The sequence below is a fragment of the Anthonomus grandis genome, chromosome 3, assembly GCF_022605725.1.
Source record: "Anthonomus grandis grandis chromosome 3, icAntGran1.3, whole genome shotgun sequence".
NCBI classification, from domain to species: domain Eukaryota; kingdom Metazoa; phylum Arthropoda; class Insecta; order Coleoptera; family Curculionidae; genus Anthonomus; species Anthonomus grandis.
The window spans coordinates 30,510,000-30,532,049 of record NC_065548.1 but is presented as its reverse complement, the minus strand read 5'-3'; the positions used below and the strand labels follow the sequence as shown (position 1 = coordinate 30,532,049).

Here is a 22,050-nt window from a genome sequence, read left to right as displayed (position 1 = left end):
TCTCAAATCACCTACCGAGAAACGTTTCACTCAGAAACTGTACAATGCATAATGACGGGTCTAGCTAAATAATAGCTCTTCTCTCCGTGGTAACCTTGGCCATTCTTTATAATTCCGATCAGCGCTGGATTGATGAAGCTTGGAGAATACAACCAGCAAGTCTAGGTAAGTATCTCTATTTAATAAATTTCTTAGTAAGAAAAATGTTCCAATTATGTGTATTAGTAATAATGTATATTATTATATACATTATTATTAATATATAATTATAATAATATTGATTTAATGTGTATGTACAATATAGATTTTTGGATTTGTGTCAGATCAGTAACGACAATAATGTCGATGAACAGCGCCATTGGAAAAAAAATTATAGCAAAGGAATTATAGTAGTTGACTTGGGCCAGAACAGCCACTTCTGATTTTTTTTTCAAATTTAATATTCTATTTTTTTTTTACCACTTAACCTGGTTTTCGGAATTTTGCTACTAATTCTCGCACGTATCCATCATGTTTATAAAAAACAATTTATTATTCCTTGTTTTCAACTGTCCGCATAATATATTTGTTTATTAAATCGAAGTAAATAACTTTTTATTGAATCAAAGGAAAATAATACCACACGAATAATGAATTATCCATATAAACTTTCATTTCAACACCAGCAGTTGAATTGATCAACTTGGATTTGTGCTGAAATCTACTACGACTTAGCACGTGCTTAGCACGAGTAAAATAAAAGCTCTTCTAGATAGGCATAGAGAAAATGCGCTAATAACATAATTTTTAAACAAAAGAAACGTCCTAATAAGTTCCAGTGGGCGTTTCAGTTCAAAGCTTCATTTTGAAAATGTTCTTGTTCATTACTGTTGTTACATTAAGTTTATTGTCGTCAGTGACTACCTGGAGTTTTACGAGAACATTTAAATTTGGCGATGACATATCTGTAGAAATATCAGCACAAGAAGAAGGCTCACTCGAGCAAAAGATTACTGCAGCTTGTAATGTTGTGGTTAGATGCTGATGGTATCAACTGGTTCAAAATGAAGATAAAATTTCACTTCTACATTTACAATCCAATAAATACTTGTGTCACGAACTATTATACAATGACAAAATATATAGCATAGCATTATATCGTACATTATAATGCTATGGAGCATACTAAAGATCATAGTCTTTATAGCACAAGCAAAAATTATATGACTAGTATTCTGACTCAATATTTTTAAATGTTGCAGAAGCGCTTAAAAAAAAAAAGCTCTTTACAATGACAGCATTATAAATTTGAAGAGACGAAACCAAATCCAAAAAAAAAAGGAAAATAATAAATGAGGAATTTATATCACTATTTTCAATTCTGTAGTTCACACAAGAAGCAGATATAATTAATATTTGATGTTATAATAATAGTGATGATAATTTAATACCTAATTATCCTAGTTTATTTAGGATGCCAATATCAAAAGAGGAGGTCACGTCACAAAACATAGAGAAGGATAGGGGGGTGGGGGAGGAGGATCATAAAAGTAGTAAGAATTTAAAAGAGATAAAAAACTACAGTGTCAAGCTTCTTACATACAGTATCGGACAAAAAATAGAGCGACGGTACAGTTTTCTTTCTTTTATTAAAAAAGCAAAAACGCAAGAAGAATTAAAACTCAATTAAACAAATACACTCATTAATAAACATATTTATTACATAACATACCAAAATTCTTCCGTATAAACAAGATCATAAAAAGAAAAAGAAAAGTTAAATATTTCTATACGACAAAAATTAAGCGACGCTTACAATAAAAATAAAATAAAATATTATCAGATTGCGCCCTTAATATTTAGTCCACAAGCCTTTATTTGTGATTACCTGGCGGCACCTTTGAGGCATGGAAGAAATTAAATTATTAATTATATCTTGATCAATATTTTTCCATATATTTTTAATTTCTTCAAAAATGTACTCTTTGTTTTTATAGGTTTTACTTCGAAGTTGCCTATCCACAATTTCCCACAGGTTTTCGATCGGGTTAAGATCGGGCTAAGAATGGCTATTTTATTTTCATTAAACCATTCTTTTATACATTTTGCGGTATGTTTTGGATCATTGTCGTGTTGGAAAACAAAACGTAGTGGCATATTCCATTCCGCATAAGGTAGCATGACATATTCAAGGATATATTTATACTTAAACCTATCCATAATGCCCTCAATTTGGTAAATTGGTCCCATTTCATAGCCAGAGAAACAACCCCACACTAACACGTTGCCACCTACATGCTTTACAGTACCTTGGACATACTTTGGGTCAAGTCTTTTACCTGCAATACGACGAACATATTGAACACCATCAGTTTTATACAAATTAAACTTTGACTCACTAAAAAGTACTTTTTTCCATTGCTCTGGTGTCCAGTGAGCATGTTGTTCTGCAAACAGAAGACGTGCTTTAATATTCTTCTTACTAAGAAGCGGTTTTTTGGCAGGTTTGCATGCTTTTAAGCCTGCTTCAACTAGTCTGCGCTGTATCGTTCGAGAGGAAACATTAGAGCCCCCAGCTTCAGCCAGAATTTGCTTTGCTGACAAAAAAGGATTTGCCTGGGAGATCCTTTTAATTTTTCTATCCAGTTTCTTTAAAGTTTTTCTCGGTCTACCCGTCTGTTTTCGGTTAACTACTTTTCCTCTAATTCGATAGTTCTGAATGGCCCTCGACACAACAGATTTTGAAACCCTTAGTTCTTGTTTTATTACGCGTATTGTGGTGTTCCCATCTTATACGATGCAATAATTCTTTCTTTAAGATCAATAGAAAAACTTTTACCACGAGGCATTTTTAAACAAAATATAGATTTGATACCGACCAAAACCGATGTTTATCTACTAATGGTATGAACAATATCGATCAAGTCGCTTTATTTTTGTCCATGAAAAAATGCATAAAAACATACAACAATTTACTAATCTCTTGCTATTGATCACAAGAGGCAAAGAATGTTTAAATACGATTAACAAAGGTATGCACTGATACTACAAAATTGTTCCTAATTATACGAGGTACAGTCACAAAGTTTTTTAGGAATATTATAGCGTCGCCTAATTTTTGTCCGATACTGTATATCTTTACCATTCTATAATGACTGGTAATATACCATATGAATTGAAAACAATCGGTTGTAATTCGTTCACGAAGGAGAATAATCGGGTTTACCTATCAATCAATCAATCAATCAATTTATTAATGCCAATATACAAAATAGTATTCACACAAGTCAAGAATTACAAAGTTAAAAAATAGGGTGACTGTTTATAAAAATTGATAAGAAAATTTTTCCTAAAACACTACATAAAACTCATTAAAACCAAAACACAATGATTGATATACATACTATGAATAATACACAATCACAATATGTCTTAAATAAAATGCAATATATAGGTAGGTAACTCAATATCACAGATAGAATGTGAAGTTTAAAAACTCTTCAGTTGAATAGAAGGCATTAGAGACTAGAATTTGTTTTATTTTATTCTTAAAATGTTCCAAATCTAAATCCACATAGTCGATAGGAAGTTTGTTATATAACTTAACAGCTAGAAATCCGGGACCACTCTGACACCTTGTTAAGCGTTGGTAAATTGGAACTAGCCTATTTGTGTTTCTAGTACCATAGTTGTGTATATCACCATGTACTTTATACCGATCCCTATTCCTGTGTACCCATAAAAGATTTTCCAATATATATACGGAAGGTAGGGTAAGTATTCTCTTCATAGAGAAAACAGATCTACAATGCTCCCTGCAACCCAGCCTACCCAAAATTCTGATTGCCCTTCTTTGTAGTGAAAACAACCTTTTTGTTTGTGGGGCATGACCCCACACTAGAATAGCATATGTGGCTATGGGATGGAAGGTGCCAAAATAGGCTGTTCTTAAGCCAAATTCAGATAAACATCCAGCTAGGCGACGAAGGGCATATATAGATGTTTTTAGCCTTCCGGCAACAATATTAATGTGGGAATGCCAGTGAAGTAGAGGATCCAATAAAACTCCCAGAAACTTAATAGAAAAATCCTTTGATATGTCAGCTGGTCTCAGAGAAAAAATAACTTTTTTGGTCTTGTCTGCGTTGAGATGCAATCGGTTCATGTTAAACCATTCCTGAATTCCCCCCTGCAATACTCTCAATTTCCTCTCCACGGTCTCAAGAGTATCTTCGGCACATGCCACTGTTGTGTCATCAGCAAAAATGGTGAATTTACCAGATGGTTCAGTTAATGGTAGGTCATTTATATAGATCAAAAAGAGGATAGGCCCCAAAACAGATCCTTGGGGAACACCTATGGTTATCCCACTTTTTGCTGATGACACCCCACCAACACTTCTGATCTCTATTGGCCAGATAGGAAGCGAGAAGTTTAACACTGTTGGGACTTAGTCCATATTTAGAAAGTTTTTGCAGCAATATGTTATGGGGAACACAGTCGAATGCCTTGCTCAGATCGCAGAACAAGACACTACCATATTGCAAGTTATTAAAAGCATTTAACAAGTAATCAACTAAGTCTAAAATGGTCATAGTGGTACTTTTACCCTTTCTGAAACCAAACTGGCTGGATGTGAAAAGATTGTTACCCTCAAAAAGTTTCAAGTTGAGCAGTAATACATTTTTCAAAGATTTTTGAGATTATGGGCAGCAAGGAGATAGGACGGTAGTTCTCGGACCTATCAGGATCACCCTTTTTAAAAATAGGTATTACCTTGGCTGATCCGAGCACACCTGGAAAAGTGTTCTCCCTGAAGCATCTGTTTATTAGTTTTGTTACTGGAGCTATGATAATGTTTTTAACAGACTTAATTAATTTAACATTTAGCCCATAGATGTCTTGACTAGTCTTATTTTTTAAGCCATCAATAATCTCTCTTACTTCTATGAATGATACAGGAGAGAAAGAGAACATATTCTCCAGCATACCCAGAACGGAGAGACTTTGGATTGGGTCACCCTGCGACAGTGGAATGTCTCTAACAGTATCATGGGCAATACGTGAAAAGAAATTATTGAATCGTCAGCCGTTAAAGTACTTTCGTGAGATTTTTTCGTGTTTGACGTACCTACACTACTATTAATAACTTGCCATACGGCCTTAGTTGGATTAGAAGCTGATAAGATGAATTTATCATTGGCTTTTATTTTTGCCTCCTGTATAGCAGCTCTATAAACTTTTTGAAAGTCCTTAAACTCTCCCTCAAAATTTCTGTTTTTGCACTGTCGAGACACTCCACTCAGCAGCTGTAGATGATCCCGCATGGCTTTTAGGTTATTGTCAAACCAAGTTATTGTATTTCTCTGATCGGTCCTCACCCTATATGTTTTCAGGGGAAAAGATTGAGTATATGCTTTTTCTAGAAATATTTTGAAACAGTCATTGACAGCTATACTCTCCTCTGTCACAAAACCTAGAAATGATAGGCCAAGTATTTGAAGAGTGTATAAGGGATCGAATTCCAAAACAGATTGAAAAACTACATCAAATTAATTTCGATTTCGAAAACTGTAATTGGTCTATCCTTATTTTCAATATACTTTAATGATTTTTTTAAGTTCCACCTAGAATATTAGTTTCGTATGCAGATATAGCGTTTCTCCTGCAGGATCGCATGGGTCTCTGCAGTGAAGCTCGACACTACTGCGGTTTAGTTTTCGAGGGTAGTACAGGGGTAGGTATTATAGATAATCATTAACATCGAAAAAACAAAGTTTATATGTTTTAGTATTTTAGAATTGTAAACACATCGAAACTGTAAAAGCATAACTTCGTAAACTTATAAGATTTATAAGATTAGAAATTGTATTTCAACTGATATTTTGAAAATGCTATATCATACTAACGTCAAGTAATTTTTAAAAAATGAAGTTAACTAGATACACTGCAGCAAATGTTCGTAAAATCAGCATAACTAATAGTTTATAATCTGTAAAATTATTGGTAGCAAGAAAATTACAAGTAGCAACTTACCATACATATTGTTTTTAGCATAACATTAAATTTCCGGAACTTAGTAAAGATATATAGAAGAAACTGTTCTATTAATAAAATTTTTATTTGCTGATTAATTTTTTTTTTATTTTTATATTCAAAATTCTTATATGATATTGGGTACCTACAAACCCAATATTTGATTATTATAATTCTAGTTACGATAATTGACATCTTATAAATAAGATAATTTGTGGTATCTAGGTGTACAAGGTATCTAGGTGTACAAGGTATCTAGGTGATAAATGTCACTTTTTGTATCTGCAAATGTGTAATTAAAAAAAAGAGATTTACCCAGGTCCTAAATATCTATTCATATCCAAGGAGAAATTGCACAACTTTAACAATTCCTGAAAATACGACCGGACACGTTGAAATATCTTCTAAATTAGGTTAGTTGTTAAATAAGACTTACTACATTCCAAACGAATTTATATATAATTCGCACCACCAATAATATATTTTGGAAGCAACTATAACATTTATGGATAGCGCTAACAATGTAAACCATCCTTGTACAGTTTAGCACTTGTCCTTTTAAACTTTTTATATTGCTCATTCTCTACTCTCTATGATGTATCTATATTATTTTGCCTCTTTCTTTAAGGTATGTACATACATTTTACCATTACTTAGGCCCTTTTTATGTATATCATGTAGATGATCAATTTGACAGAAAATTCAATTGGTTTTGGAAAATCCGCCCAATAAACCAAATTATCTTTTTTCCTTAAATAAATTTAATATAATTACCTGGATAAGCAGCTCTGCAACGTCGGTATGACCGTTTTCACATGCATATGTGAGCGCAGTGTCGTTCGTTTGCGTAACTGCATTAACGTTCGCCCCATACTCCAACAAAAATCGTACTAACTCTAGATGTCCTTCTTGCGATGCTTCCATTAAAGGAGTGGACGCGCCGAGCTCTATATCAGCTCCGCCTTTTAAAAGGATATCCGCCACCTGTTTTGTTTTGTTTAAATATTAAACCCAATTTTCACAACAACTCACGAAAACTTACCTCAGTAAAACCACCACAACATGCTAATGTTAAGGCCGTTTCCTGCGTTTCATCCGTCTGGGCATTGATGTTGGCCCCTGAAAAACCAACTTGGGTTTACCGAATTACGCATTACTACAAGAATATTTCATATTTAATAATACCTTGTCCGAGTAGAAGGTGTACCATTTCCTCGTGACCCTCTCGCGCAGCTTCCATAAGTGGCGTATAACCCTCATCGTTCACTTCCTCAATGTTGGCGCCGCGCTCGATGAGCAGCATGGCCAAATCAACGTGACCACCACATGCTGCCAGAGTAAGTGGCGACTCGAAGCTATCCGTAGGCATATTCACCTGAAATATTATTGCATGTATTTTATATTATATTATATTATAACAACCATTTTTAAGACTAAATTCTAATGAAATTTTTTTATGTGGTTTACTTTTAAGGGTTTATTAACCCAATATCGCCCTGGCGCACCGCACCGCACCGTACGGGTTAAATCATTATTTGACCAGGTATTCCAATAAATGTAGGTGTGGTGAAATTTGATTCGAGGTTTGGTTAAACCACAGACCACCAATTGCAGAATATTGATTGCATTAAAGCCATACTGCTGTGGGACTTATGAGCAAGTGGTGTTTTATTTATCAAAAAACCATGGATTGGATACTCGTTTTATGTAAGTAAATTTATTCCATTTACTTCATTTTTTTTACAATAACTAATATTTGGTTTAAAGCAAAGTTTGCTAAGATGATATGCATTTAAAAGAAATTTGGTAAAAAAAGGTATATTATACCAAATGGTCACAGAACATCTAAACTACTATAATATATGGTTTTATTTCTGCAGACTAACTTTATCCGAAACTATGGAAGCTTTTTTATGGTTTTTGATAAAATATAAACGTTTATACGTTGCAAACCGCATGCCGCAGTTTGGCTATAAAATACGCTGGTTGAACTTAACAATAAACTAACTATAATATACCATCGATTATACCTTAATATAATATTAAAATGAATTATTAATTTCAGGATGCGTTTAGTCCCTTTGGAGCTGTTTAATCCCATTTTCCCAATATTTGAGTTTAGGAACAAGATTTTGAAAAACAGTTTTCACTATCTTCTTTGGATGTTATTTAGCAACTTTTTCATAAAGAAAAAAGTCATATCATGTTTTTTTTTTTTTTTTTTTTTTTTTAGGATTTTGAGTCATGGTGTCAAAACTAGCCCCCTGGCGAATATATTTTGGTTTATTCTCATTGCCCAAAAAATGCTCAACGATACCAAATTTACGAAAATAATAGATAAACTGAGTTTTTTTTTTTAAAATGTGAAAGAAAATTGTTAGTTCATTATGCGAAATAAAACAATGTAATTGGAAAATATAAAATACCAGTTACGCCCGCTGGTGGTCATTTTTAGAAATTGATATTTTCCAGCGATTCTTCATGAGTGGTTTACCCATTTTTTTTATACCCCTAAGTCATACGACGAATAGTTCCCGAGATATGGCCGATGAATGATCTTATTGGGTCACTCGAAACAAATTTGACGTTGGGTCATATTTTTTTCAAATAAAAAATTATAGTGGTCACATAATATAGCTTTCTTGTTGTAAACAAATAAAGATATGTGTTAGTACGGTGTACTTTACTACCACGCCGTGATGCCAGAAAACACCTAATATTTGACTAAATATTAGGTTAAAAATAAGTTTTTTAATATATAGATATTATTATTGTCAATACACTAATTTCAGCTAATATATGGCAGAAGACTAAAACAAAAAAATAAGTTCTTATAGCCAGAACCTCTTAATAAAAGCTACATCCTTATAACGTTAACTTCAGACCTTACATCATATTTGAGCAAAAGTGGTCAAACCACCTTTTTTGTCATAATTTAGTTTAAAGATACAATTGCCCAGAAATAAACCAACTAGTACTATGTGATAGCTGGCCCAACCTAGTTAATGCGGTGTTAATTCGTTTTTGAATTAAGATCTATAAGATAATATTTGCTAAAGAAAACTTTATACTTCACGATCAAAACCATTTTTTCATGGTTACTTGATGCAAATTTAAATTATTTATTTATATATTATATAAATATATTAGCAATCTATTTAAACTCAAACCAAAATAAAACAATATAATTTTTGACGTTATATGTCATAAAATTACAAGCGGGATCATTATTTTTAGAATATAATTTTGTGGAAATATGTAAAAATATAATGGCACTTTACTGTTAAAACGGAGCAAATTAAACAGATATGTTAATAAATTTAATTTTAAAAAATATAACTTTGTCTTCCTGCACATTGAGACTCCAGCTTTTAAATGGAAAATGATAACACCAAAAAAGGCGCAATATTTAACGAAAAAATACATATTAATACACAGTAAATAGACTTTTTCATAACTCAACAAATATGCAACAAAAAATATCATTTGAAAGGGAAAAAAAAACAGTTGTGCTCCAAATCCGCGCCCAAACGAGCAACGCCTAAGCAATTTGAAATTTCTGTATAGTGTAAAAGCGTTCTGCTTGGATTGAGGTTCTAGGGATAATAATTATCTTTAAAATTCGGTATAACTGTTTCACTGGTATAACTATTTTAATATACCTTTAAACATTTGATGATTTTCCCACCGAAACATCAAAAACTTCTCATTTCGAAGTTGTTTTTAAAATTATTAATAATCTAAAAGAACGTTAAATAATTTTTATGTTTGTTTATGCAATCGAAATATATAGAGGCTAAATATTATAGAAAGACCAAAAATAAATCAACTTAACCTTCTGGCAGAAAAATGAATATTTTAAAATTTAACAAGAGAACATTATTAAGGAAAGTACCGAAAACAAGATTCTGAATCATCAAAATTTTTGTTTTTGACAATGGTAGACATTGGTAAAATAGTAAAATCTAATTTTCGAAATTCCATTGTCGTTATTTTAAGTTTAACACGACGTTTCGGTTGGGAAGTAACTACTACCAAGTGTAAATCCGTTATACAATGGAAGCTCGAAAATTAGATTTTAGTTTCTTCAAATTTTCAATATCTGCATTACTGTTTATATAAATAATCAAAAGAAATCTTCTAACATTTCAATCGAAATCACTTATATAGCCATTATTTCAAAAGGTCGGCCATGGCATATTAAACAACGATCTAGCTGCAAGTAATTATCTGCTTTAATTATATCACTCACTAATTCCTCTGTCAACGCAGATCCAATTAAATTGCTTTAACTGACGAGTTTTAATATTAACGAAGCATGCACAAAAGTTTACTTAATATCTCTATTAACTGTTTAATTAGGAGTTTGTAGATATTTCATTTAAATGCCGAGTGGCTTAACTTTTTCAAAAATTTCCTGAATGAGTGCCATCCGGAAATCCACAATCAATGAAAAATCCCTAATAAATATGAAATCATATCATTATATAGGAGCAGATCAAACTATTGTGATGTATTTGTAAATAAAATGCTGACATAAATAAGAGTAATATTCTAGAGTAAAAAATCCAACAACTTCTAGATCAGTTTTAAGACGCAGGATATGAAATTTTAATTTAAGAACTTTATGGTCTAATTGAGTGTCCCATGAAGGATGCCATACTACAGATTTTAGAATGGCAACGCTGTTCGTTTTAAAATTTAACAACGTGAAACAAGGCTAAAAAATCTATATTTAAAAAGAACAAAAGGGATCATTTTGGACCTTTTAGAGCTAATCAAACCAGCTTAGTTACACACGGTGTTTTTCATGAAATGTGATATTTTTGTAACTCTATTTAAAAGCACAATAACTTTGCTAAAATTTGATGTATAATATCACTTCCATTAGAGCTGCCGACGCCCCAAAAACAGATTTTTTTTTATTTAAATAACTATGGCATCCTAGAAAACAATACGCGAAAATTATACATGTTGAAGAATTAAAGATTACGCATTGTCCAAAATCACCGCTTTCTCTCGTCGATGAGCGCCCGCCTAATGTACCTGCTGTTTTTCCTTTTCTACAGAATTGCAATAATAATGTCGCATTCCTCATTTTGTTATGTGACTGCACGCTGCACTATTGAATTTTAAAGGCCTATTCTTTTTTTTCAACTTATTAAGGCTGTTTATGCTCCTTCCGAAAGAGTTAAAATTATTAAAGGGTTCTATGAAAGCAATTCGGCAGTACAATGTAGGCATTTGTTGTCACTTACATTTGAAAATAGATTAGTTCCTTTCGAAAAAAACAATTTTACGTGGTTTGGAATTTCGACACGTCCTTCAAGATTGCCAGAAATGTCACACTAAAGTGCAAGGACCTTCTATCAAAGGAGTTAGGAGAAAGAAGGACTGGAATAACACCATCAAATAGAAAGGTTGAAGAGGCTCTGGGTATAGACCATAAAACTGTTACCATTAATTACAAATATTTAAAATATTCCAAAACTCACGGAGATATTTTCCAAAGACCAGTGGCGAAGAATAGATTTTTGTGAAACCATGATAGAAAAACAAATTAAAAAAAGAAAATATTTTACGAAATATTCTATTTTCAGATAAATCTTCTTTTCCACTCCATGGGAAACACAATCCTTCCGTTGTTCGATATTACGAGTAGTCTCCAAAAAAAGGAGCACTTCTCTACTTCTGTTTTCAATTCCATACCCAGTATCTTCAAAAATTGTTATATGTATATTTTTTAATTATTTATTTTAATTCGTAGGGGTCTAATTAATCCCTTATTTAGACCTGGGATCGGCTCTATTTTCGTCCTTAATAAACTCTATTTCCGTTTATTTAAATTGCTTTAGCTTTTTATTACAATGTATTATTCATATTCACTCACTTTTAAATAAATTGTTTTGCCAACAATGTGGCTTCTTCAGAGAAAAACGTGAAGAAACTAAAGTAATAAAGAATTTTAAACTTTTAGATTCGTAAGTTCTTTTTAAAGAATCGTTAGCGAAGCAATTGTCAATGTTAAATGATATAATATTAAATAATATTGTGGTATTACTCAAAGATATTAATATGGAATTAACAACACACAAACAAAGAAATTATAATAGGGCGACTCGCGATCTCCGCCTGTTTTTTGTTTTATTTCTTTTTTTGTTAATCTGCTGTGCGTGAGTTGTGCCTTACGCCTTATCAAATAACACAACTCTGGGCTGATTCATAAACAAATTTAATGGTCTAACTAAAGATGTGAAAATACGATATACATATGTAAATATTACGCGACAAAGAAACAAGAAAGGTTGATTGAACGACCGATGTGCTGCCCTTTGCCAAAATTATTAGACTCAATTTCGCGTTGCAACTTGCGATCACGATACTCCTAAGGTTTACAAAATAGTTCCTAGAATGTTTTCTTGCTATTTTAGGCGTTCGCCGAAATTGTTTAGTGGAGAGTTTACGCACAGATATATTTTATTATTGGGTTCGTGTTTATGGATTTTTAACACGCTTTTCCATCCTCTCCCTTTATGAGTCGTCGATCGGCTTCGGTAAAATTGTGCCTCGGCTTTCTTCGTCGTTGTAGTTGCGTATAAACATAGTTGTGTATGAATTTAAGGTGTGCCAGGTAATGTATATAATATCACACACAAGGGAAACACAGCGAGGCTGTTCAATAATACCGTTCTTTCTTAGTCGCAAGACTTATTCTAAGACAACTTTATCTGTGTCTCGAAAAGGAATTTATGGGGCGTGACTTATCTATTAAAAGTTTAAAAACTAAGAAAAATTACCTTTTTGTAGGTTCTTATTCAATTTGAATACAAAAATTGTAATATTGGATTGCTAATGTTTGGATTAAACCAATGCTGCATACGACGACTACTTCCGCATATCTATTAAAATAAAGCCAATATGACCACATAGCACAGTAGAGGTGCGGCGCGCAATAGACAGGTTAACTGATTGGCCCCAATCCAGATGTGTTCGAGGCGCAGGTATTTTAGGTCCTCTACGACAAACAGAGGCGTACGCATATTTATTTGTTTTGTGCTACACGTGTTTATGAGAATTTAGCAGTCAACAGCTGTTTGGATATGTTTGGATATGTTTGCATATTCGACTAAGAATTTCGTGATTTCTACGGAAATTTGACTTTTATTTTTTTAATTTTACTAGATATTATACCAAAACCAAAAATTAGAATTTACTATTATTTATCTTCGTGTTTACATTGATAGATGTTTTGAGTTCCGGCGTTTATATTTTTAGTTTCTATCTGTTTCTTTTCAAAACAAATTAAACTTTTTATTATTATTGGCTATACTATCTACGTTAATTTATTTAGTCTCTTCCGGATCGTATTTGCAGTGCTTATTTTTATATTTTATTTTTCTTCCAATTTTTGCGACTTTGGTCTGCTGAAAAGGAGGAGCGGTTGGAGGATTTAAGAGCAGCAAATTGGGAGACGACAGATAAGGGAAGAAAGTGCAGGGACACACGATTTAAAGAGCTATTTAGAATCAACAACGAAATGGCACAATTTTTATTAAATGGTATTTTGTGTCACATCTTTTGTCATTGAAAATTTTGTCATTCTTTGGAGATTCTTGCCTGATTTTTCCTAGTAATGGAATAATTTTCCAATTTTTGTGGGAGTTGCAATTTTTGTTTTCAATTGCCTGAAAAAGATAAGGGTTAGTTAAATGATTTCAAAAATACAAAAAAGAAAAAAAAATTTAACTTTTTTCAGTAAAAGATTGCCTGAAAGATATAATACGATTACCTAGGCAACTGCCCGGCATTGCAAGAAAAATTAAAAAAATATGTGCCAATAAATTTATTCTCTATCTTTGTGTTCTTTGGCAAGTACCACAAAACTATTCATCACACTTTAATGCTGCTTAGCCAAATTTACCAAAATTTACAAAAGATTTAAACAATTCATTTTGTGAACTTTAGTTATACCTTCCAAACACGCGGAAAATCAAATCACAATACTCGCCTTTGATTTCCTAACTCACCTGAAGGGTCAGTCAGTAAGATTAATAGGTCTTCAATTTAAATCTCAAAAAGTGTAATTTCTAAAGCCGAAAGATAAATAAATAGTTTAGGCGAAACTGTAATAAAAAATTGAAGAAAATCAGATAAGTTATTACGCAAAGTGATTTGGACGGATGAGGCAAAATTGTTACATATTTAATCACCAGAACCTACACTTTTGGGCTGTAGAAACCCTTGTATCAATGGAGCCAATTTTCAACAAAATTTTAATTAAATTTTTGTTTGTTTGGTGGTTGACGAAGATTTAAGTTACAATGAAAAATTAGATAACCAAAAGTATTTTGAAGTATTTTTATTGCATCTACTAATAAATTATATTTAATTTGTTAGCATTTAAAAGTTTAGTGTAATAAATCGATTATTTAATTTTAATACAATATTAAATATAGCAATATTATTATATAACAATATTGAATATAAAATCGATAACATGTATAGGTTTCTTAGCCATATTCGACATTACCGAATCTTACATTGAATATCATTTCTGTTCCCCTGATGTGTCATGGCAGGCGTGTCATTACAATGCTTCCCGTTCGTTAATTTTTGTGAATTAGTTTTTTTTCTTATGGGCTTATTTATCAACCGATTTAAAAGATAATCATATAAAATTATTGGGAAAAAGAAACCCCATTTCAAAAGTGGTTGTTCCCAATAATGTGCTATTTAAAAAAATAAAGTAAATGCCAAAATTAATGGTTTGGACATTTTAAATAGGCGTGTGAAAGATTTAAGTCATAAAATGCAATGAAAACTATTTTTCCGTGATTACTTGATTAAAAATTAAAAGTTTCAACGCATTTATGCCACCCTATTTTAAAATTTAAAAAAATGTTTTTTTTAGTATAAAACAAAAAGTAGCAAATTGAGTATCATTAAAACAAAACAAAGGTAAAAACACAAAGTCACGGTCTCATCAAATCCATATAATTTTTTAAAGCTACACGTGTTTCGCTCCTATCGGAGCATCATCAGACCTAAAAAAAAAAAAAAAAATTCCACCAGAATAAAGGAACATACAAGTTTGGTGGACAGGTATAGGGATACTGACATAACCGAAACTAAATCGGCGTTTGCAAATCATTTATTGGCCTCCTCACATGGTTTTTCTTTAACTCAGGGAGCGGATATTTTGCATGAGTGCTCAAAAGGCAAAAAACTGGACTTGTTAGAGAAAATAGAAATAACTAAAGCTAAGAAGAGCCCTGTCCTTGTGTGTGTGAACGATATTTTCACGTTTGAACCTCACCTCATTTATAACAACCTCTCTTAAAGGGTCTTTTCTTCTTTTTTCTTTTTCGATTTTAGATATTTTTAGTTTTTATTGTGAAGATTGTTTACTTATATTCACACTTATTAGTATAGTTCGGATTGTTTTCCATTTTTGATCATGTTACTTGGTGGCCTATGGGTTAGACGCGCGCCTGTGAATCTAAAGGTTGCTGGATCGTTCCCCACTGGTTTTAAGCATATATTTTTATCTATGGTGGGAATTGTTAACTTAACCTAGCTTTTCTTTTGTTGTTAGTTGTAATGTGATCTGTGTAGGTCTAGGTAATGAGTTTTATAAGCGTTCTTTTTGTTTTGTGAAAAATACCTTAATGTATTTTTTGGACCTGATGATGCTCCGATAGGAGCGAAACACGTGTAGCTTTAAAAAATTATATGGATTTGATGAGACCGTGACTTTGTGTTTTTACCTTTGTTTTGTTTTCGTTTGTTCTCTTAGTGAAAAATGGATGATACGTTTCTATTTGAGTATCATTGTTTTCAGATTATTATTTTCTATCAAAATATGTAATACTAAGTGTCCCATTTAAAATAAGAAAGTTAGTGTCACTTCCTGTTAAACCGAAAGTAATGGAAAACAATAGAATATGTCAACAGATGCTCTTAAAACTATTCTACCGGTATACCAAATTTCATTTATTTATCTTGACAAGTAAAAAAGTTATTAGGTGTTCCCTTTTTTCTGTCACCCGGTATATTTTTTTAATAATAATGTAAGAGGTTTATTGCTATGTATGAATAAAAAAGTCGTTAACTCCACGAGGCTCTCTCCAGTGAGTATGAATTTAATACCTTGTGAAATAATTTTTTTTGTGGAATAGTAAAGTGGCCTTTCTAAAAAAGCCAATCACTTGGTCAATGTCACTACTTGCGGATAAAATAAATATATTCTCAAATCTAAACAAAGAGGAAATATTAATTTCTCCTGGCAGTGAGTCTACGTACTATTTAATCTCAGTGGGTAACTACAGCTCTCTTTTGTAATTTAAAAATATGCCCAGACTGACTTACATAACTTACTACCCCAATATGGTAGGGCGAATCGGAGATGTGATTCAAAGAAAGTATAATAGACTGTTCTAAAAGTAGACAAGTTAAGCTCCTTGGAAACTGATCTTAGCGCAAAACAGACAAAAATTAATTTTTTCAATGAACCTCAATCACGGAAAGTCCCATTTTAGTGAGATGTCTACCATAAGTCGCAAAAATTTCACAGTCAACGAAGTAAATAGTAGAGTTCTTAAGTACAAAAGATTGCAACAGAGTTATATATGACAAAACTTAATTTTCGAAACTTTAAAGCACATAAGGTTTCTATCGCACCATGAATTGATGGTTATTAACTCATTAGAAACGATCCTAAGGAGTGCAGTAATACCCGGGTTGCTCCAAGTAAAAAAAATCGTGCGCAAAGAGATAAGTTTTACCTACAGGCTAACAATACCGGACCACGAAGAGCTCAACATTCTATTTTTATGACTACATAGACTTATCGACTCTCACAAGCTAACTTCTGCCGTTTAAATATGACTTAAACCGTTTGAGAAGCATCCCTTTAGGTCCGTAGCACTGTATGTTGTTCGTTAAAATCCAAAGCTTGTCAGAAATAACATTGGGGTGAAGTATTGTTTGCATCATAGCATTTGCCACTTAAAAACCAAATTTGTGAATAGTCAGAATTTTATATTTAAGCCAAAATGAAACACCAATGACCTTTGGAGAGGAGAGCAATTGGGCCATAGTTACAAACTTGATCTTTATCTCCTCCTTTATGCAAAGGAATGATGATAGCCGTCTTAAGGCAGTTTGGAAAAGTACCATTTTAGAATGACATGTTCATTAAATTAGTCAGATGGTTTAATGCACAGTCCGACAAATATACATCGTAATTTATTAAGGATTTTAAAACTGGTTAAAATATATAGCAGTTTATCCTTATTATCACATCCAAATAACCATATCCAAAATATTTAAATTGGAATAACCAAAAAAAAACGAAAAAATATGACAAACTATAGTACCGTCTAGTGTCATGAGGTTTAGATATTTCAAATAATACAATACCTTCACCGATTAGTTTCGGTATTCGGTTAACCGATAATTCTATTCATGAAGAAGGTTTACTAAGCCTGTATTTAATAACAAAACTTTATTATAAAAATATGAACAAATTAGCGTAAATGTAAAAATATTATAATGTTATTTCTTCTTTTAAACGTTTCAGCAGTACTGTTAATAAACAGTACTAATTCAGTCTAAAATAAGACCTATAAAATTATAAATTTAGTGTAATATGTACTACCCAACCGTGTGAGTGTAAACCTTTCAATGGAAATAGCAAACTTATAAAAGATCTTTCAGGCTTTTGATAATTTCTGCCCTTGGACTATATATTCTGTAATTTCTTAGCAAGAAAATTTCGGTTATATGAAATATGTTAACTGCTTGTTACATTAATATTCCGAAGATTTAAAAAGAAATATCAAGGAAAAGCTATAGTTAATATTTGTATTATTAAGCTCCCACGTAACATAATCGGCATGGGAACGTTGCAAAGCTTTTTGTTGTTGATATACAATTATTTTCAAGTACCCACCTTAGCACTAGGTTCTGAACAGCTTAATGAAAGTATTTGCTATAATGCTTAATTGCAGTTTTAAAGGTTAAAAGTTTAAATTTAATTCGTTTAAAACTAATTTAAAAAGAATCATATCCACATTCAGAAAACACTAATCGTAAGATATTAAATCCCTATCTTAAAAATATTATTAATTACCTGCGCTCCCGAATCTAGCAACAATCTGGCGACTTCAACGTGGCCGTCCATGGAAGCTTCCATTAATGCCGTGTGCATTTCATCGGTCTTGTGTTCCTGATCAGCGCCCGCTTCTAAGAGAAATCTTACCATATCTAAATGACCTGTAATTAAGAAATAGTAATTAGTTATGGTTAATGTGTATTACAATAAACTTCACGGAATTTAAGACAGTTAGATATTTGCATAATAAATCGTTTTAAGAATAAGATTATTCTATTTATTAAATTATTTTTAAACACTGTAACCACAAAATTTGAATTCTCAACAACGTTTACAATTTTTTTTTATTTAACCTGTCCAGTAAATATTAAAATTTGACAATGCCAATTGGGTCATAATCTTTCATTTAAAAAAAAAATAATAATTACAAAAAATATTAAAATATCCGTTGTAGAGGTTTTCACAGTAATACGCCGGTCTGGTTATTTTTTCGTACCTATATTTTCAATAATGTATTTAAATATAATGTATCATATAAAGGGTGTGCCTTAAAAATATATTAATATTAAAAATAATAATTCTTGGACTAACAAAAAATCGTATGAATGCATATCTTAAACGTCTTAAATTTTTGAGATACAGCAATGACTTACTTAAGGTCAACTCTTTATTGATTGACGTTTACTGCGGGATATCTAGATTTTAACAATTAATTAATTTTAACAATTTTAATTATCTTAATCAAAAATTGTGCATCTGATAAGAACAAAATATTTTTTAAATTCTCACTAATCTCAGACAAATCTGATTTCTTAATTTGCGTTCAGTTGACGCATAGGAATTTCCAAACCGCATCGGATTTTTAGAGAATTAATCCTGGAGTAAACTGATTTTTAAGTAGACTGAGCAAAAACTATATTAGAGAAAGAAAATTCAGGAGATGAAATTTGCTCAAAAATTAATGAGGATATTAAAAATAATGCGCCATTTAAAAAAATCAATGTTGTACTTTTTTCCCAAAATATTCAATGCAAAATCCATGGTCTCCACCAGTGGACGCCACAGGTAGAGAAAGTGGAATTTTCTGTACATCAGAAATTACAAGAAATAGAAATCTACAATACTGTCTGTTAAAGTATTAATAATAGTGATTTCTTTACTTAAAACTTTTCCGAATTATTTAAAAAAATATATAAATCCGAGCTTTTTTCCGAACGCACACTCATTTAATTCCAAATTAATATTGAATTTATCTGTGTACTTCTAGAATACTCTATACAGGATTATTAACATTATAACTAATAAATTATTAAAAAATTACATCTTCTTAAATAGGTTACCCTGTATATTATGACTCCAATTGAAAGCAATTTTTTTTTGTTAAACAAAAGAGGTCCTGTACACTTTTAACTTTTTTATACTCTATTTCAGAAGTGTTCTTCTAGTTCTTTCTAGTTGTAAAATTCTTTCTTTTCGTTGATTGCAGGTAGTGCCACCCGGTTTTGGGTCAATTTATTTTGTTTTGCCCATTGTTACCCACTGATAAACATTGAAAACGGTTCGCCAAAGGCGTGCAACTGGGACTTGTTTTTTACCTTATAATTAATGTACTTAAATGCTATTTTATTTTAGAAAGTTACTTTTGTTTAAATGGAATAATATATTTTTTTCACAAATTTATTGAACATAATATGTAGAGTAAAACAGTTGAAAATGTCACTTTTGGATCTGGCACTTTTTGAACAGTGTATAACAATTTTAAATTATAATAGATTGTAGTCTTCTTCGTCATCTGACGAACTGTCATCACCTCTTGACATTATAATTAAAGGATCGACTGTCTGATCGATGAGGTTGTCAAGATCTCACATTTTGTCCTCTTGCTTAATTACATGCTGGACTGCTTTTCGCCAATTCTCTGGTGTCGCTTCCATAATGGCTTGATCAAACAGTAGCTTAACATCTTTCATTTTAAAAGTCGTGTTTTGTCTTGCTACAAATCCTTTTACCTGCGCCCATATCGGTTCTATAGGATTTAGTTCGCAATGATATGGCGGTAAGCGCAGTACAGTTATATTATATTTTTCGGCTATATCTTCCACGGCGTATTTCATGAAACGAGTTTTGTGTAAGTTTGCTATTGCCAGCAGTTCTTTTTTTATCAAATTTGCTTCAAACGCAATACCTTTTGCAGTCAGCCAATCGATAATTTCTTGCTTTCTCCAACTTGAAGTTGGCGTCTTCTCTATTCGCCGTGAATGATAGCTTGCGTTATCCATAACCACCACCGAATTAGCCGGAAGAAATTTTATCATTTCACCAAAATAGTCCTCGAAAACGTCTGAGTTCATGTCTTCATGGTAATCTCCTGTGCGAGTCGACTCAAAGGTTAGCAGACCTTCTTTTAAAAATCCCTCTTCGCTTCCAATATGTGTGATTATAAGTCTTTTTCCTTTTCCCGAAGGTACTTTAATACCCGTAGACAGGCCTTCTATGAAAGCTTGGCGAGCACTGGTTATATTTTTGTCTTGCCACATTTTTTGGACTATATAACCTTCGTTAATCCACGTCTCATCAAGATAAAAAACTTTCTTTTGCTCCCTGCGGTACTGCTTGATACTTCTCAAGTATTGTCGTCTCCAACAAACAATTTCGTCGCTCTCCAGTAAAAGTGCTTTGCGGTTATGCTTTTCCCAGACAAAATCCATATTTTTTAAAGTTTTCCATAAAAGTTTTCTACTTATCAACGGAATACTGTCATCTCGGCCAAGCTCCATTAAAATTTTGTCTAGGGTGGGTATTTCCTTTTTAAAATAAAAAGAGTGAACTTTTCTTCGAATTATACATTTAGCATTTTCATCAAGGACTTTTGTAGGTCGTCCTGGCTTTTGCATTCCACTTAACCTGCTACTTTTCTTTCCCGCAACAATTTGAAAATGGTGGACTTTCCAATTCTACTCATTCGAGAAAATTTTTCAACAATTTCTTGCCCAGTAAAACTAGGGTAATCGTGTTTTATGCAATCATGTACATTTAAAATAATAACTTTTTCACTCAGCGATAGTGAAGAATTTTTAGTACATCTTTTCGTTGGACTGAATACCTCCATTTTTAAATATTGGGATAATAATATTGTGATTACACTACAGCGTAGCAGTGACTACTAACGTTTAAAATATGATTTAAAAGTATTTATAGTCTGTATATATTACCTGACCCCATTTTTGCATGTTACAAAGCGTTAAAAGATAGGTACTTAAAAGTATTTATTTAGTATTTAATCTCTTTCAAAATAAAGGCATTTAATCCGTGAAAATTAAATTTATAAATATTATAAGTACCTGCGCCTATGAACTACCACGAAATGTAGCCAAACAGAACGGAATTCCCTAGTTTATTGCTCTATACACTTCTGAAATAGAGTATAGGTTAAAAATAATCGAACTACTAGTGTTAATAGAAAATGTATTTTTGAAAAAAAAACGATGTATGTATTTTTCATATGAAGAAAATTTAAATTGCCCCAAAAATAATTTTGTATTTCTACAAATATTTTACTTGAATTGAAAAACCTTTGGAAAAAAAACCCTATCGGTAATTAGCAACACGCAGACCGCATATCTTATTAAATCGGAATTATCTTTCATTTAAATAACATAAAAAATCGGCTACCAGCTGATTAAACTAGTTATTAAAAAACGAAGAACACTTGTTATTTTAATACAACATTATTTTTAAACATAAATATTCATGGTGGTAATAAATCATAAATTACATATTCATATTCAAAAGCATCTCCACGCTCTTTCTTGCGAATTTCAGCACACAATTAGTAACTAAAAATAAAAGTTAAGCAGGCGATTTGGGCAGCCAATGAAATCTTTTTTTATAGATTTTCCATTTCGGCTGGAGGTTACATA

General features: G+C 31.9%; 1 protein-coding gene across 3 annotated transcripts in view; it reads right to left on the bottom strand.

Annotated features, from left to right (window-relative positions):
• The window catches only part of LOC126734515 (ankyrin repeat and KH domain-containing protein 1-like), a 156,703-nt gene that overhangs the window by 82,618 nt on the left and 52,035 nt on the right, over positions 1-22,050 (bottom strand). For 2 of the 3 annotated variants that reach the window (XM_050438180.1, XM_050438181.1), the window contains exons 8-11: positions 18,149-18,291; positions 7,201-7,390; positions 7,058-7,134; positions 6,790-6,999 (exon numbers count right to left, since the gene is read on the bottom strand). In XM_050438180.1, coding sequence (XP_050294137.1) covers positions 6,790-6,999; positions 7,058-7,134; positions 7,201-7,390; positions 18,149-18,291 — 620 coding nt within the window. Of the gene's footprint in view, positions 1-6,789; positions 7,000-7,057; positions 7,147-7,200; positions 7,391-18,148; positions 18,292-22,050 lie in introns of all 3 variants that reach the window. The other variant, XM_050438179.1, reaches the window with a different exon arrangement.